The sequence below is a fragment of the Cynocephalus volans genome, chromosome 4 (genome assembly GCF_027409185.1).
Source record: "Cynocephalus volans isolate mCynVol1 chromosome 4, mCynVol1.pri, whole genome shotgun sequence".
Lineage (NCBI taxonomy): Eukaryota > Metazoa > Chordata > Mammalia > Dermoptera > Cynocephalidae > Cynocephalus > Cynocephalus volans.
The window spans coordinates 63,187,929-63,206,331 of record NC_084463.1 but is presented as its reverse complement, the minus strand read 5'-3'; the positions used below and the strand labels follow the sequence as shown (position 1 = coordinate 63,206,331).

Genomic DNA, 18,403 nt, shown 5'->3' with positions numbered 1-18,403 from the left:
CAATACTGAGATGTGGGTCAAAAAGCTGATTTCTCTAAGGACTTACTGAATATGAGTTTGTTGTCTTTTTTGAGGTGCTGGAAGCCTTATATCATCTGCAATGGACCTCAACAGATGGGCTGGGGGTTCTGATAATATCACCCACGAGAGAACTGGCCTATCAGACCTTTGAGGTTCTCAGAAAAGTGGGAAAGAATCATGACTTTTCAGCTGGTCTCATCATTGGTGGCAAGGTTTGTCTTTTTGTCCTTTTCCTTCTTTCTTTCCTTCTACCATGTTGAAGCATTGTGGCACTTGACAGGCGAGAGGTGGAGACTTCATCGAAACAGACTGACCTCCTAGGCAGGTCCTCATAGGTAGTGATGCTTTGGTGTGGTCACTGTCATCTAGGGTCTGGTCCCGAAAGTCTGTTTTTGTCAGGGTATCTGAATTGATGAAGCTCTCAGAGATAGATTTACTCTAATCAGCCTATAAATCTACTTATTTATATATATTGGGAAAGATGACATTTCAGGATGTGGACTAGTACCTTTAATAAAATATCTGTCTAGGAGGTTGAATAATTCACAACATTGCTATGTCAGCAGTAGAAGAAAGGAACGTAGATTGTTTTGAGGAGTGTTTATTTTAGGTCATGGTTAAAACTTGCTGTCCAATTTTTGTTCTACTTTATAGTACATTTGGAATGCCTGTATCTGCTAGAATCTCCTCTAGACTGAAGGTAAGTTCTTAACTTCTTGAATTTCTATGCAAACATACACAAAAGAGGAAAGAATAGCATCCAGACCCTCATGTACTCATGTACCTGTCACCCAGCTTAACAATTAACAACATTCTGTGGTTCTTGTCTCAAGGAGAGAGAACCTCTAAAATGTAGAGAGCTTGGCTCTTTTTTTTTTTTTCAGTCCACAAAGTGTGGTGAGTAGCGTTGGAGAGCTTGTTGAGTGTTCCTGGGTACTGATTTAAAGAATGGGGGTAATTCTGGGTTTTAAGTCAATTCTGGTGGCCTTAATAGGAAATCAAGACTTACAAATGGAGTATTCATTTAATATATACGGGGGGGTACTTCAAAAAGTTCATGGAAAAATAGAATTAAAAGATAATACAAATCGTTCTATGAAAATTTTGAAGATCCCTGGTGTGTGTGTAATTTTTTTTGTTGTTTTTTGCCTCAAATCTGGGTATGACTAAGAATCTAGAAGACCCCTGTATTAGTCAGGGTTCTCCAGAGAGACAGAATCAATAGGATATGTTATAATTATGAGAAGGATTTATTCGGGGGATAAGCTCACATGGCTATGAAGAAAAGTCCCACGATAGGCTGTCTATAAACCGGATGCCAGTAGTGTGGCTCAGTCCAAGTCCAAAGGCCTCAAAACCAGGGAAGCTGATGGTGTCCTTGGTGTAAGTTCTGGAACCCCAAAACTGAAGAGTCTCAAGTCTGATGTCCAGGAGAGACAGGAGAGAAGAGTGTATCCCAGCTCCAGCAGATCCAGAGAGCGAGCGGTTCACCTCTTTCTTCTGTCTCTTTTGTTCTTTCCAGACCCCCAGAAGATCGGATGGTTCCCATCCATACTGAGGGTGGGTCTTTCACACCCAGGCCACTCAGACTCTCATACTAATCTCTGCTGGAAACACCCCCATGGACACACCTGAAAAGATTGCTTTACCAGGTTTCTCAGCATTCCTTCATCTAACCAAGTTGCCATCTATAATTAACCTTCACAACCTCTGAGCTCTTTAGGTCTTCACTCAGGAATTTGATTTAGCCCCCAAATTTGGATGCACTGCAGAAATAGAAGAGAGAAGTTATGTTTTTTTCCTGAATATGTAAACTGCTATGATAAAATGCCACATGCAGATGGCTTTTTGTAGTTTTGGTATACAGGCTGCTCAGTGATGTGTCTGTGTAATCAAAAGAAAGAACTGTTTTCAGGATCTGAAACATGAAGCTGAGAGGATCAACAATGTAAATATACTTGTTTGCACACCGGGTCGGCTTCTTCAACACATGGATGAAACGATATGTTTTCATGCTACTAATCTCCAAATGTAGGTGAGTCTAACAAATTTCTAATGGAAAATAACTCAGACTGAGGAGAGAGCCATCACATTTTAATGATATAAATGTTATATTAGATAACTATTATGATTAAAAACATTCTGAGGAATAACTTTTAAGTTTTTTGGCATGTGGGCTCCAAACCTAGAGAATACAATTAGCCCTTTTTTTCTTTTTCTTTTTCTTTTTTTTTTTAAATATGTACTCTTATATGTGAAATTAGGTACTTCAATATTAGACATTGCCGAGAATTTTTTAAATCTGTCACAGCCACTTCTGATCACTGAAACGTCAAATTGACATTTTTTAAAATGAACTTTTTCTGTTTTGCTTGGTGATACTACCTAATGTGTATTCTTTTAATCAACTTTTTATTTTTGAATACTTGTAGATTTGTGGAAAAGTTACAATGATGGTAAGAGTTCCTTTGTTCCCTTCACCCAGTTTTCCTGATGTTAACATCTTGCTTAACTATGGCATCTTTATCAAAACTAAGATTACTATTGGTATGTTATGTAAATGCCAGGCTTTATTCAGATTTCACCAGTTTTTCCACTGATGTCCTTTTTATTTTTTTAGGGTCCAATCCCGGATACTACATTGCATTTAGCCTGATATATATTTTAAATATTATAGTTCAACTTGCATTTTCTTTTTTAGTTCTTGATGAAGCAGATAGAATCTTGGATATGGGCTTTGCTGATACCATGAATGCTATTATTGAAAATCCTCCCAAGAGACATCAGACTTTACTTTTCTCAGCAACACAAACCAAATCTGTAAAGGACCTTGCACGCTTGAGTTTGAAAAACGCTGAGTATGTCTGGGTTCATGAGAAAGCAAAATATAGGTATGTACTCTTTGATTCAATCAAAAAATCAATGTTCTTTTTTAGTTTAAGAATTTGATATTTTAAATTTATGTTTTCTAGGAAATAAAACGTTTTATGTTATTAGATGTGCTAAGCATAGTAAATATATCAGTTAAAATTACTCAAATTTTGGATATATCTTTAATGTGAGTATGCTCTAAAGCAGCATTTCCCAAAATGTGGTTTGGGAACATTATTTTTTCTATAAGATGTTAACAGGTATTTTACCATTTGCCAGCTCTTCTCTCCTCCCACCACTCCCCCAGATAAATGAGAGAGGGGATGAATTCCTGGATAGATAAATAGCAAATGTTGAGTCAAAGTGAAACAGTTTTTTTTACGTCAAGATTTCTCAGAACCTTTAATGTTTTCATGGATGTTGTGACTCCTCAAAGCAGTGGGAGGTAGATACAGCTTGCTACATTTACCAAAATTATTTGGGTATGTAATCATTCTTTGGCAGTATTACGCAAGACCAATGTGCTATGGAGAACATTTTATCAAATGCATTAAGAGTTAGCAAAATATCTTTGTTTAAAATTGTTTTAGCATCTGTTATTTTGTCTTGGTTTCACTAAAAACTGGAAGTAAAATATGTGTGTTTATGTGACAGTAAAAAGTGTGTGTGTTAGTGGTATGCAAATGGTTGAGGGAAACTGTATTTCGATATGACAATTGGAAGTATGTGTATATTGGGTATGAATCATTATAGATTATGGACATACTTGACTTCCAGAAGAAATGTTTTCCAGTGAATATAAGTTGGATTCTGTGTTGAAGACATTAATATGGATTCAATTGTACCATTATTTGTATCTTAAAACTTTCATTTCTTCTTGCTATGAAATGTTAGTATAACAAGAAATAGATTTGGAAAGTGAATTTGGTTATCCTGTTGGAAAGTCCCTAAGTACAGAAAATATAGATATTCAGGCCCACCTTGACCTTCTTCATCAGATGTCTAGGATTAAAAAAGAGCCTAAAAGAGGCCAGACTATATGCTTCCAGGTGATCCTAACAGATAAACTTTGGAGAATCTGAGTACTGGTAGCTTTTGCTATCAAAAACTTGGCAGTGGGGCCGAGCCCGTGGCGCACTTGGTAGAGTGCTGCGCTGGGAGCGCAGCAACGCTCCCGCCGCGGGTTCGGATCCTATATAGGACTGACCAGTGCACTCACTGGCTGAGTGCCGGTCACGAAAAAACGACAAAAAAAAAAAAAAAAAAAAAAAAAAAAAAAAAAACTTGGCAGTGGAACAGGAAGAGATATTTGAGGTATAGTTTCTTTCTTGGCTTACTATTTAGTTGACATTGGTCTTTTAAAGTTGTGTTGAGATAACTATTGAAATTTGTTACAATTAACGTGATAATGTAAAGTCTACTATCTAAGTCTTTTGATTTTTCTCCTTTGTTCTTTTTGCTGTTTGCCTCGTGCTTATTTTCAAAATTCATTAGACACAAATTTTTCAATTATGAATTTCTAAAGCCTTCTATAATTTAAGTTAATTGTGCACAGTATCCCTATCCCTAATTTCTGTAGTTGATAGAGTTGGTTATTATCTGTAGGTTATAAAATTTTTAGAGAAAAACTGAATGTGAAGACTTTGATTATATTTCGCAAATGATCGTTGAAATGCAGTTCCATCACTTGTGAAAATGTGGCTTTCAGGAAAAAGGTTTAGAAGGCAGATATGCAGCCACATAATTTACAAAACTACAGGGTGTATGATAGTGACTGCAGTGCTCTGTAGATCCATATTCATTGGAAGCCCTATAAAAAAGCATATGCTGTTGGGAATTTTGTCTGATGTAATTATTGACTTTTCCCCTTTAACAGTTAATACGTCATGACAAGTTATAATCAAGAATATCTTAAGGCATTATAGAATATCTACTCTCATATTATGAAGGAACTGGAAATTAAATTTAAAAAATTCACATCTTCTTGAAGTTGTATGTCACACTATACTTAGAAAAAGTGTAAGTTTTGTCTTTATATTGCTATATGTAGACAAATAGTGCTTCTAATGTTTTTATTTTTAAGAGAAAATAGTTGCCTTTGGGCCATAGTGACTTCCTGTTTTCCAGTGACTATAAGTTGAATTCTGTGGTACATTATAAAAAATTTCAAATTTGAGATACATATTTTGAGTTTATATTATTTGAGATACATACAAATTTAGTATTAAATTTTCTGTTAACTTGAAACATTAATCATTATAAAATGTTCCTTTTTATCTTTACTAATACTTTTTGCCCTTAAAGTCTAGTTTGATTGCTGTTAGTCTGCCGATAGCAGCTTTCTTTTGGTTAGTGTTAGCATGGTGAATCTTTCCCATCCTTTTTCTTTCTACGTTGTGTACACCCTTAACAGTTTTAGATTTGTCTTTGTAAGTAGCATATTGATTTTTATCTTGTATGACAATTGCTTTTTAACCCGGGTGTTTTCTTCTTGCATTTTTGTGCTTCCATTTGAGAATTTTTCTTTTAGTCAACGAATTTTCTTTTAGTACATGTTTGTTAGTGAAAAATTCTGGTTTGACTTTTCTGAAAACCTCTTTAGTTTTTGAAGGCTGTCTTGGCAATTTTTTTTTTTTTTTTGCTTTTCAAAGGTATCTTCTATTGTGCTCTAGTTTCCATTATTTCTGTTAAAGTCAGCTGACAGTTCTCTTGTTCCTTTGAAGGTATTATTTTTTTTTTTTGTAAGATTTTTCTCTTTGGTTTTTACTAAAAATCCTTTGTGCTCCGCCTATTCACTCCTCCTTAACGCCTGGCAACCAATGGCCTTTCTACTGTCTCCATCTTTGTCTTTTCCAGACTGTCATATAGTTGGAATTATACTGTATATATCTTTTTCAGATTGGCTTCTTTCACTTAGTAATATGCATTTAAGATTCCTCCAGGTCTTTTCATGGCTTGAGAGCACGTTTCTTTGTAGCGCTGATTAGTATTTCATTGCCGGGATGTTACAATTTATTTATCCATTCACCTACTAAAACACATCTTGATTATTTTCAAGGTTTGGCAATTATGAATAAATAAAGCTGCTATAAACATCCATGTGTAGGTTTCTGTGTGGACATTAAGTTTCAGCTCCTTTGGGTAAATACCAAGGAGCACAATTGCTAGACCAGATGGTAAGAGTATGTTTAGTTTTGTAAGGGGGGAAAAAAAACAACAAAAAAAACCTGCCAAACTGTCTTCCAAAGTGGCTGTACTATTTTTTGCATTCCCGCCAACAGTGAGTGAGAGTTCCTGTTGTTCAGCATTGGCAGTGTTTGGTGTTGTCCGTGTTCTGGATTTTGGCCATTCTAATAAGTGTACTAGTATCTCATTGTTCTGATTTGCATTTCCCTATGACATATTGTGTGGAGCATCTTTTTATTTATTTGATTGTGTGTAGGCTGGGAATGAGCATCTTTTCATATGTTCATTTGCCATCTGTATAACCATCCTCTTTGGAGAGGTGTCTGTTAAAGTCTTTGGCCCATTTGATTGAGTTGTTTGTTATTGAGTTTTAAGAGTTCTTTGTATATTTTGGAGAACAGTCCTTTATCAGATGTCTTTTGCAATTATTTTCTCCCATTCTGTGGTTTGTCTTCTCATTCTCTTGATGGTATCTTTCACAGATCAGAAATTTTTACTTTTGGTGAAGTCCAGCTTATGTTCTCCTTTTGTGGATTGTGACTTTGTCATATCTAAAACCAGCTGACTTCTAGTTTTTGATTGTTTCCCTTTTTTCCCTGTCAATATAAACACAGATACACACAGGTGCACATGTGTATGCGTATGTGTTGTATATGCTGCACCCTGATAAATAGTACCAAACTATGTTCTGTTTTGCTACTGGCTTCTTAACAATGTGTCATAGAGATTGCTCCACAGCAGTATATGGATAGATTTCTCATTCCTTTTTTATAGTTGCACGATATTTAATTGTGTGGATATACAATAGTTTATTCTGTGAGTTCCCAACTGATGGACATTTGGGTTGGATTTTCATCTTGTTTTTGTTTTTTATTGGAGTATTTTTGGAATAGAATCCTAAAAGTAGGTTTACTTAAAGAGCAAGTGCATGTGTATTTCTCTCCAACATTTTAATATGAAATTTCAAAAATGCAATAAATACAAAGACTTTAACAGTAAACACCTTATACCTACACCTGGATGCTACCTAATTTACTAGCCATTTATCCATCCCTCTAACTGTATATTAACTCCTCTCATTTTTTGATGCATTTCAAAGTAAATTGCAGATATCTGTCTACATCCCCCTAAGTACTTCAGCACACCTATCACTAATGAGAGTTCAGTATTTGTATAGATTTTCTTTTTCTGATGTAAAATTTACATATAATGAAAAATGCAAATTCAAAGTGTACATTTGCTGAGTTTTAATGAATGTATATATCTCTGTAACCCAAACCTCTAATAAGATATAGAACATTGCCATTAGCCCAGCAAGTTCTCTTGTGCCTCTTTTTAGTTCACCCTTGGCCCTACACTTTCAGAGGTGACCACTATTTGCATATATGTCTGTGTGTGTGTGTGTGTGTGTGTGTGTGTGTGTGTGTGTTTGACATATAATCTATAAGGGATTTTGAATGTATTTTAAAGTCATGTGTTGGATTTACTTTTTTAAGGAACAATAGAGAAAAGATCTCTTTTTGACGTATGTGTGTGGGAAATTTGTTTGAGAGATGTGCCACCATAAAAATTTGTTTCCTTTTTTGGTCTGGATTTCGAAGTTACTACCATGGCATACTTTTAATGTTTTTCCTCCCCTTAATTCCACAAGCACCCCTGCCACTTTGGAACAGAATTACATAGTTTGTGAGCTGCAGCAAAAAATAAGTGTGCTATATTCCTTCTTGAGAAGCCATCTGAAAAAGAAGAGTATTGTATTTTTCTCCAGTTGCAAAGAGGTACTGAGTGTTTATTTTCTTTATGAACTTATTGATGTTGAATCATCCCTTTTGAGATATCACATTTCGGTTACACAAATAATTGTATCATATGAGAAACACAGTGCTAGGTGTGGCAATGGATCTGTAGATAATAAGAATCCTGTGTCTTTTTGTAAAGGAATCTGTGGATGGGACTTTAATCTGGATGAGGGCAGAAACTGTCTTTTCTTCAGTATTGTGGTAGGTGCTAACAATACTGGAAACGTAGTAGCTCTCACATATTGGTAGAATGAACAGTTGGCAGCTAGGCTAAGCAGAGGTCTTTATAATCTGACACCTCCCATCCCCTCCATGGATATGGAACTGAGTATTGCGTTTATTTCCGTGCTTCATATCTTTGTTCGTGCTGATCTCTGTTTGGGATGTCCTCTCTGTATCCCTTCACCCTAATTCTGGGGAAATATTTAGTGTTCTTTAAGGCTAAGTTCAGATGTTCCACACGAAAGTCCTTTTCTGACACTTCCATTTTTTAGAATCAGTTGCTCTCTCCCCTGTCCTTCTGTAATGTTTTGTTTATACCTTTATTTAGTTCATAAACACTTCTTGAATACTATACCAGTGCTAGGAATAAGGGATTCAGAGATGTATGAGGTGTCCATTGACAGGTGACTGGATAAAGACAAGGTGGTATATATACACAATGGATTACTACTCAGCTGTAAAAAGTGAAATCCTATCATCTGTGGCAACATGGATGAGCCTAGAAGACATGAAGTTAAGTGAGATAAGTCAGGCACAGAAAAATAAATACCCCATGTTCTCACTCATGTGTGGGAGCTGGAGAAAAAAATTGAGCTTATAGAAGTAGAGAGTAGAGTTGTGGTTACTAGAGGCTGGGAAGAAAGGGAGGTAGGAAGAGTTAACAGAATCAAAATCACAGCTAGAGAGGAGAAATAAGTTCTAGTGGACTATGGTAGTGGTAGGCATTTATAATTAACAACTTATTGTATATTCTCAAATGGCTAGAAGACAGGAGCTCAAATGTTCTTCTCATCATGAAAATGATAAATTGTTGTGTTGGCGAATATACTAATTACCCTGATAGGATTTCACACATTGTATACATATATTGAAATATAACTCATGTATAATCAATACATGTCAATTAAAAAATAAGTTTTTATTCATCATGAAAAAAAGTTCATGGAAAAATAGAAATAAAAGATAATACAAATCTTTCCATGAACTTTTTGGAGTACTCATGTGAGAAAACTTTGTCTCCTCCCCTAAGGAGAAAGGAGCATGGTCAATTTTGTGTGCCAGTTTTTCTTGTACCATGTTTCAGACTCCTGATCACATACAGTAGTTGGCATCTTGTAGATCATTTCTAGATTTATAGCTTTTACAACAGCTGAGCTTGATAAATATGCAGATGACTTTCCCTCCAGCTTGTGGGGAAGATGAATGGTGGTTTGTTTCTCTTGTTGGGTGAAAACACTTGAACTCTATCATTTTACTATGTAAAGAATAACTTCATATTTTTTTAAGACCTATTTTAGATTTTGAGGACTTTATATCTTCTAAAAAAGGATGGTTTTGGTATCTAGATGTTAGGAAATAAATCTGAGAGTCCTGTTAAAGTTTCTGCTTTGTAATACTCTGCTTTTCTTCTTGTCACAGTAGACAAAGTGTCCTTGCTTGTATCTGTGACTAACTCTTCTTGTGTGTTAGACTGTCTTCTCGTGTGCTCAAGTCCTTTGCTACTGCAAATACCCCTTTCTCTCCTGCATTTTCTTTTCTCCCTATCATTCTTTAATATTGCCCATATTAAAAATAAAAATCAAATCCTGTGTCCCTTTCTAGTCACTACCTCTTTTCTCTGCTCTTCTTCATAGCAAATTCTCCTAAAGGCTTATCTCTAATAGCTGAGTCACTTTATCATCTCCTTTTCTCTCCTTAGCCCACCTTTGAGTCAGCCTTTATTAAGGGATGCAGCTTTCCAGAGGTGGTGCTCAGTTATCAGTCTTTATCTTACTTGACCTCTTAGAAGCATTTGGTACTGCTGACCATTTTCTCCCTCTTGAAGCAGTCTTTAGACTGCTGTGACTCCTCAGTCATTAACCTGTCCTCCCCTCATGTTTTCTGACTACTCTAATTTTAACCTCCTCTCCTTGACCTCTGCAGTTTGGAGTGCCTCAGATCACTCTACTCCACTCTTTTCCCATCTATGCTTTCTTTCTAAGTAACATCATTAGTTTCATGGCTTTAAATTCCATCTATGTGCTAACAACTGCCAAATCCACATCTCAAGCCCTAACTTCTTTCCTGAGCTCCAGACTTGTGTATCCCCTTGACTACTGGGTATGTTGCATACCTACAATGCATCTCAAATTTAATATAGGAAAAGCAATTTAAGAGTTCCTGTCCCTATGTCTTCCTCCCCCAACTCTTCCCCATCTTGATAAATGACTGAATCCTTAATTCCTGTCTGTCTTCATCCCATATTAAATCTATCGGTAACTCATAAGCTCTGTCACTTCTCACCCCCTCCCATGCTACAGTGCAGTCTGAACCATGCTTAACTTTGTCTTAGCCTTATTTGTCTCCCCATTCTCTCTCTTTCCTGTAGTTTTCCCATGTAATAGCCAGAATGGATCTTTGGAAAGTAGAAACTGGAATATGTCATTGCCTTGCTTAAGACCCTCCAATGACTTTCTATAAATTAGAATTAAACTCCATACTTAGAACTTACATGGCTTTATCCCACATATGTTTTCCCCCTCAGTTAGTTTGTCAATTCAAGGCCAGTCCTGATTCAAGAGATAGAGAAAGTTTTTATGAACTCAGTTTACACTTCCTGAGTTTCTATATGTACTTCTTCTGAGATTGATTTGCCTGAGTGCATCTGTGGTCTGGAAATTCTACTTTTCCATCTCCCCTTTCATGGTGGCCCTTTTAATATCTTTACAAAAGACAGGTGTAAGTTCATCTATCCCCAGTCTTACTGGTACATTGTCCCAGAATCAGAACCTTTCACTAGAGTATTGCTATTGAGAAAATGAATGTGTCTGCTGACTCTGTAACACGTGATTTTGCAATTTAGGTGGTGTCCCATTCTTTACCTTCAACAGAATTGAAGAGAGACTTTAATGGAGTTATTAACTGATAGATGATTACAAATAATTTTTGCTGATCTGTCATTATGATTTTTGGCATATTTTGAAGGAGTTCAGAGTTAAGGTTTCTTCTAGTCCTTTTTCTGTATTTATGTGAACAGATTTTCTTAACTCCTATGTTAGAGAAAATAGGAATAAAATGCTGAACTCTGCCTCAGTCTATCAATCCAGTTTCCGTTTATGAGTATATAAACTAGAGACATAAAACTAAAACAGTAAGCTCCTTCTAGTTCCGTACATTCAGATGTATTTACAATAAAATTTTGTCTTATAGTTATTTATCAAATCCTAACATATTTCTTGTTTTGGTCAGTTTTATACTACTATTATGATAATTTCTCAGTCTGAGAAGAAAGTTAATAAAGCCATATAAACAGAAAATTAAAATAATGTGTATCAATTTTAACTTTTTTGTTGTGGAAACTTATGGATTATGATAACACGATTAATAAGATTTTCAAGCTTAAAACTTAAGATATGGTTCTGTGGGATCAGGAAATAGAAATGAGAGTTAAAGGAGGAAAGGAAGTAAAAGTTCTTTCTGTTAAAGGAGTTTCTTCACATTTTTTGCATGATTGATGGGTATTAAATTGCTTTGCTATTTAGAATCCGTTGGATACGTTTATAAGAGATAAGTGTTTATTTTTAAAACATCAGTATTTATCAGTAATTACATTTTCTGCAACTATTCAATTTTGGAAAAATTTCAGATAACTTAAATGCAAGAAGAGCATTTTTTCCCCCCAAAAATTATTTGAGGAAAAATTCGATCAAAAATGTTTGAAGATCACAACTCAAGACTACATTTCCCTTTTCTCTGCTCAATATTTTAAAAAATATTTTTTTAATTGGTGAAATGTGTGCTCCTTAGTACATTTTTGCTGTTTATTTTGTAAGATTGCTGCCATCTGGCAGTACCAAACTCATTCTTCTGTTAATGCCCAGGTGCAGTATCTATACCGAGTGTTCTGCCGGCTATGTCCTGGTATTTCTATCCTTGCCCTCCATGGTCGACAGCAGCAGATGAGAAGAATGGAAGTCTATAATGAATTTGTCCGTAAGAGAGCTGCAGTGCTCTTTGCTACTGATATTGCAGCTAGGGGGCTGGGTAAGAAAACTTCCTACAGTGAAATTTCTGTGATCATGGGAAACATGATTTGCTTGTAAGGTGTATTTTGGGAAATATAATAGATTCACATAAGTGGGCTTTCTTTTCTTTCCTCTTATTTTGTAAGAGGAAAAATAAGTAAATTGATGAGAGTGGATTACCGTTAAGAATTTGTTGGTGAAAATTTCCATAATATTTGCATCTTTTGTGCTCTTACTGTTTTTTTATTGATAATTTTACCATAGAATCCTGAGGAACATATAAAACCAAAGGAAGATTAAACATTTAAAGACATGAAAAAAAACCTGTTTCTTTGAAAATTGGAAACTTGTTGATAGCTATTGTCACTCATTTCACAAGAAAAATCAATGAAGTCCATCTTTTTACCAACCATTCTAATTTTTATTTTAAAATCACTACACGTAATGTATTTAAATTTATTTTCAAAAAGCCGCTGTGTTAGTTTACAACTTGTGGCTTTGTGGCGGTGGCATGGGGTGGAAGTAATTAGAGAGGAAAACTAATTAAGAGGTAGGAAGGAGCAAAGGATGAGAATATATAGGTGGTAATTTGAATTCTTCAATCACTTAATTTTATTATATTTGTTAATTATGGCAAATTTTTAAACATAAGCAAAATAAGTTTAATGTCCTCTTATATACACATTATCCAGCTCTAACAATGATCTTTGTCATGATCCCCCTTTTCCTCCTGTCTGTCTTGGAGTATTCTAAAGCATATCTCAGGCATATCAGTTCATCCACATGTGACAGGAGATAGCAGCCAAATATGCATATTTTTAAAGCTCTCTGGGCTATTTTCTCAGCCCTATAACAACTCATTTCCCCACCCCCTCATCACTATTTGGCTATATAGTTTTGAAACATTTTGATTGTGTTTATATGTATTTATATGTCTCTGATTTTTTGAACCTAAAATGCTTTAGGTCAACAAAAGCAAATTTTGAACTGAAGTTTACTCCTTTTAAGGGCCAGATTCCTTTCTTAATTATAAAATAATTCTAAAAAATCACACGTACTATCTACTTACAGTGTCATATTTTCCTTGGATTTTCTTAAATCAGATAGCAATCAATGTAGCCCTTTTTGTACCCTATCTCTGTTGCATTTTACTCCCCTCTCTCCAAACACACTTACTGTCTTATGTTTGGTGTGTAAACTTTTAGTTGAAGGTTCTTTACCTGTAGTCCAAAGAGTCTGTGATAGAATTCAGTGGATCTGAGAACTCTGAAGAGGAGAAAATTACATATTTTCACTTAGCCTTTAACTGAAATATAGCATTATGAAGGTAAGCAACAAACTATTACAGTTTCAATAGTACCTATGACTTTGTCACTTACTGAAATCCTTGATGTTTTCATTTTGCATTAGTTTTTACAGATATCTTGGAATATTGTTTACACTCAGTCCTATTTAGATGTTATGGTGGTTATTAGACCCACGATTAGGTCATGTTAGTTAATGTAGTAAACAAGCCCATACATTAGTATATCAAATTCTATAAAAAATATTGATGTCTATAGTTTTTATTAGAAATGTTTTCTCTTGTAGTCCTATATGTTTTCATTTGTGCATTTAAAACATTATTTTGAGGAGTTCATAGGCTTCAACTATGGCACAAAATGTCAAGAGCCTGTGTTCTAGTTTATTTTTTAAAAAGTATTTTCTGTGGATATATTCATTAGCAATTTCTAGTATTATCTTGGGTCTTCTAGAAGTTCATATAAACAATATCGTTATACATACTAGTCTGTGACTTGCTTTTGAAGTCTTTCCATGTTGATGTATAAAGATCCAGTGTTTTTATGAAGAGTACCCTATAGTATGAATTTATGCAGTTATCTATTCATTCCTGTAAATAATGAACACTTAAAGTTGTTTTTTATTTTCCATTACAAACACTTACAGTGAATATCCTGAAGCTCTCTTTTGTAAATGTCCAAGAACTTCTTTAGAATATACCAGTATCTTTTTAAACTTTATTCTTAATTTTAATTTTTAATAATACACGTACATGGGTGTAAAAATGAGTTAAGGGAACATGCAGGCTCTGCTAGAAGTAACTCCTTAACTTTTATTCCCTCTTGTGTTTAGTTCCATATTCCTAAGTAATCTTATGTTCTGCCATTTTTAAATCTATCAAGTTTAGAAATTATCCAGAAACTTCCTTTTATTACCTCTCTAACAATCAACCGTCTTCTGCTACCCGCCATCTATTATATATTGTTATATCACGACTTCTGGTTAAATAAACCTTTTTTTATTTACATTGTTTTGGTTATAAATTAATTGCTTCTGAGGAAAGTGTAGTGTATTAGGGCTACTTTCTTTCTTATGCTTTCTTTTGCGATTTTCTTTGAGTTAATAATTAAGTTGTTACAAAATTTTGCTTAGTTTTCCATGTTCCCAGTTCTAATTTCTCTAATGTTCAAGCAAATGCCACATTCCTAGTTTACTAACAGTTCAGACACAGTTATGTTTCTTTTCCCCTTGGGACCTCCCTTTTGCAGCGTCTGCCTCTAGTTCTAATCTGAACTGGTTGCTCCATAAGCCGTATGCACGTTTCTCATCCTAGGACTCTTCTTTCTAGATCTCTGTCTTCTTTCTTGGCTTACCTTTTTTTTCTCCCTTTTTAATCTTATTTTCTAATACCTTCCTAAGCGTACATGGGAGGTAAATTTTGAGTCTTTGCATATCTGATAATGGCATATCTTTGAATGATAATCAGGTTGGGAATAGAATTTTAGTTTGAAATTTTCTCTCTAAATTTTACAGATATTTTTCATTGTCTTCTAGTAGTCAGTATTCTGTTGAAGGTGTTTGCTTTTCTGATTCTCTGATTCTTTTTTTTGTAACCTGCTTTTCTTTTTCTAGATATACTTAGGATTTTCTGTTCATCCAGTGTCCTGACATTTTATGATAATGTACCTTAGTGCAAGGTCCTACTTAGTTGTTGTGCAGGCATTCAGTGTACATTTTCACTCTGGACCCGTACTTTAATAGAATTTTCTATGATTAATGAAATATTCTACGTCCAGTACTGTAGCTAGTTGCCACATGTGGCAATCGAACACTTGAAATGTGGCTAGTGGAACTGAGGAAGGGATGAGTGTTTAATTTTATTTAATTTTAATTAAACTTGAATAGCTACGATATTGAGCAGTACAGAGACTCATCTCTTTCAGTTGTAAGATACTTACCTTTGAATTGCTTCTTGGTGTTTTGGTTAAATAACATTCAATGTTTATGTTATTTTGACTATGTAATTATTGTTTGCTGCTGAGGGAATTAGTTCCTTAGATTGTTTCTTATACTTTTTTTTGCAATTGTCTTTGAGTTAACAACTGCCTTATAAAATTTCTCCCCTTCCTCACCCTTATTTACTCTTTTTTTTTTTTTTTTTTTGTCTTTTTCGTGACCGGCACTCAGCCAGTGAGTGCACCGGCCATTCCTATATAGGATCCGAACCCGCGGCGGGAGCATCGCTGCGCTCCCAGCGCCGCACTCTCCCGAGTGCGCCACGGGCTCGGCCCCTTATTTACTCTTTCTAGAGGAGGATTTGACCTCTTTGATCTTCTAATTTCCCTGTTCTCTCCTATTGCCCATCTCTTTGTCCTTTTCCTGTTCTTTCTGGAGTATTTCTTTGACTTTATATTTCAACTTCCCTAATAAAATTAAAATTTTTAAGTGTATAGACCTCCTTTTTTACAGCCTCTTGTTGTTTGATGGATGCATGTTTTCTCTCTCTGAAGGCATTAAGTTTTTATGTTTTCTTCTCCACATTGTTTCTGTTTCTGCTCTGTAGCCTTTTCTCTGTCATTCATGTTTGAGGCTTCTCTCAGTTTTCTGCAATTAGATGTCTTTTTATATTTAGCAATGAGGCACCAAAAAAACTATTTGAAGTGATTTGTACATGGATGAGGCTTGTTGACTAATGGCCTTCATTGTGAGGGGATTTAGACAGAGTCGATCATTTTGTGGAAGACACAAAATGTTGAAGTATATTGTCTTCCAGCATTTAATCTCTCTAGGGAAGAAAACCTCAACCTCATGAGAATTGAGCTTGCTGCTGGCTCTCTGGAAGCCTAGCAAGAAAGTGGACATGCAGGCTTTCCCTCAATACCCCTGTTTTCACTCTGCCTCTGCCTTCTACTGCATCTGGTGTCCTGGGGTCTGAAGCCTTCCTCCAGATTAAGGCTCTTGGTCTTGAGACCCAACTATACAGGAGAGGGTAGGGGACTTGAGACTCTAAGTACTGCTTTCAGCCCATCTTCCTGTTTGTAGCATTGTGACATGCCCCTGCCTTCTGAGTCACCTGCTTACTTCAAGTCCTGAGAGAATTGTTCTAAATATCTCTGTTCTGTTTTTCTTGGTTCTTTCTCCACATACTGAAATTCTGCCCTTTTGAATAGATCATATGACTTAGTGACAGTTTTTCAAAAAAAAAAATTTAACATTTACATGTATATTTTTGTGGGGTACAGTTGTGTCGTTTCAATATATGCATATACTGCACAATGATTCACTTAGGGTAGACAGCATAGTTTTGTACCCATTAGTCCACCACTTCCCCCACCACCCCATTTCCCTCCTGGCCTCTGGTAACTGTTGTTCTACTTTCTACTTCTATGAGAGCCAGTTTTTTTTTTTAGATTCCACGTATGAGTGTATGACTTAGTGACAGTTTGATGCTTCTAAGTATCATTATCTTCCAATATCTTTTTGTGTGCTCAGCCCTTTTCCTTGATAGAAATTGATTTGAAATCCTTGCAGCAAAATCAAGGAGTTGAGAGCAGGATTCTCTGGAAATGAATGGAAACTTCTGTAGCCAGAAATATATATGGAATAATTATTGCTAGGAAATGGGGAGGGACCTAGAAAGACATTACTTGATAAAGGTGGGAATAGCAGGAAAAATAAACCTTCATTTAAATTTAGAAACTGGTTTTGTAGTTCACTAGGTCCCCATGAAAAGTGGTTCTTTTAGGTTATTAAATATCAGGGTATTTCATTATTTGTCTGACCCAAAGCAGCTTGTCTCTTCTATGTCAGATATGAAGAAATCTCATTCATACACTGTCATTAATTTAAGTTCACTTTGTCAAAGAAAAATGTTTATCTCTTGGTTCACACAATTAACTTTATTTCTAATAGGATTCACAGATGATCTGTTAGTTTGATGTGATAGTCATAGAAAGTTTGGGCAAGCAATATTGTAAAATATAAATAGTGCAGCAGGACAGACATTTAAACTGATTTTTTTTTTTTTTAAACTTGACATTCTTTCTTTGTAGATTTCCTGGCTGTAAATTGGGTTCTTCAGTTTGATTGTCCAGAGGATGCCAACACGTATATTCACAGAGCCGGTAGAACTTCCAGGTAGGTGTAGCGGCCCATTTCTTTGCTTTTGATGCTAAGTACAAAGCATGCTTCCCAACTGCAGACAAAGAATGGAAGGATTCAGGTACATTTAGTGCTGGTTTGGCATTTTGTGGTGTGAGTTGATAACAGCTTCACAGCTATTGTAAATCATTATGGCAGGTACTCGATTAGTGCTGAGAAGAATCCATGAAAAACTTACTTTAGTTTTATTTTAATCTTCCCTTACTAAACTTGTCAGTAGAACTGCTCACTGAGCATCATCTCATCGAATCCTAATGATCTCTCAGGTATAGGACCTACTATTCAAAGCTCTGTTTTCAGGTGAGGAAAAACTGAGTCTTTGAGCAGTTAAACAACTTGTTCAAAGATCTACAGAGCCAGTGCAAAGCAGTATGACTCCTCTAGTCTAGATCTTGTCCTCTTCTAGCGTATAGGCTCTAGTAAGAGGCAAAGCGGTGTGGAGTCATGAATTTTTTTCCTTTCTTCCTAGTGCAAGAATTAGAGGCATTGCTGGAGGCCACTCCCAAATATTTCTTTTTGTGCCCCTCTCCCCCAAACCCACCACTCCATGAAAGCACCCTTTGCTCAAGAGCTGTGGGAGAAATAGAACATAGCAAAGTCAGTCATTTGAAACTAAATGGCATAGAAAGGTATCTGAATTAATGAAAAAGGATTCTACGACATGTCATTGCTATTGAGGTTGCAGTGAAGCCTGGAGATGAATGCTTTTGGTAGAATTATAAATAGTTGACATCTTTCTGGATAGCATTTGGTAATGCTTATCAAAGCCTTAGAGTTCTTCTTTTTGCCTTTGTAATTCCGCATCCAGAAATGGATCTTAAGAAAATAGAGATGAGTAAAGTTTCAATAGAGATGTTT

At 35.5% G+C, this 18,403-nt stretch overlaps 1 protein-coding gene across 1 annotated transcript in view; it reads left to right on the top strand.

Moving 5' to 3' along the window:
- The window catches only part of LOC134376159 (probable ATP-dependent RNA helicase DDX10), a 44,465-nt gene that overhangs the window by 11,433 nt on the left and 14,629 nt on the right, over nucleotides 1-18,403 (top strand). The window contains 6 exon segments of the mRNA XM_063094810.1: nucleotides 75-233; nucleotides 1,937-2,060; nucleotides 2,723-2,912; nucleotides 7,730-7,856; nucleotides 11,960-12,122; nucleotides 17,437-17,521. Coding sequence (XP_062950880.1) covers nucleotides 75-233; nucleotides 1,937-2,060; nucleotides 2,723-2,912; nucleotides 7,730-7,856; nucleotides 11,960-12,122; nucleotides 17,437-17,521 — 848 coding nt within the window.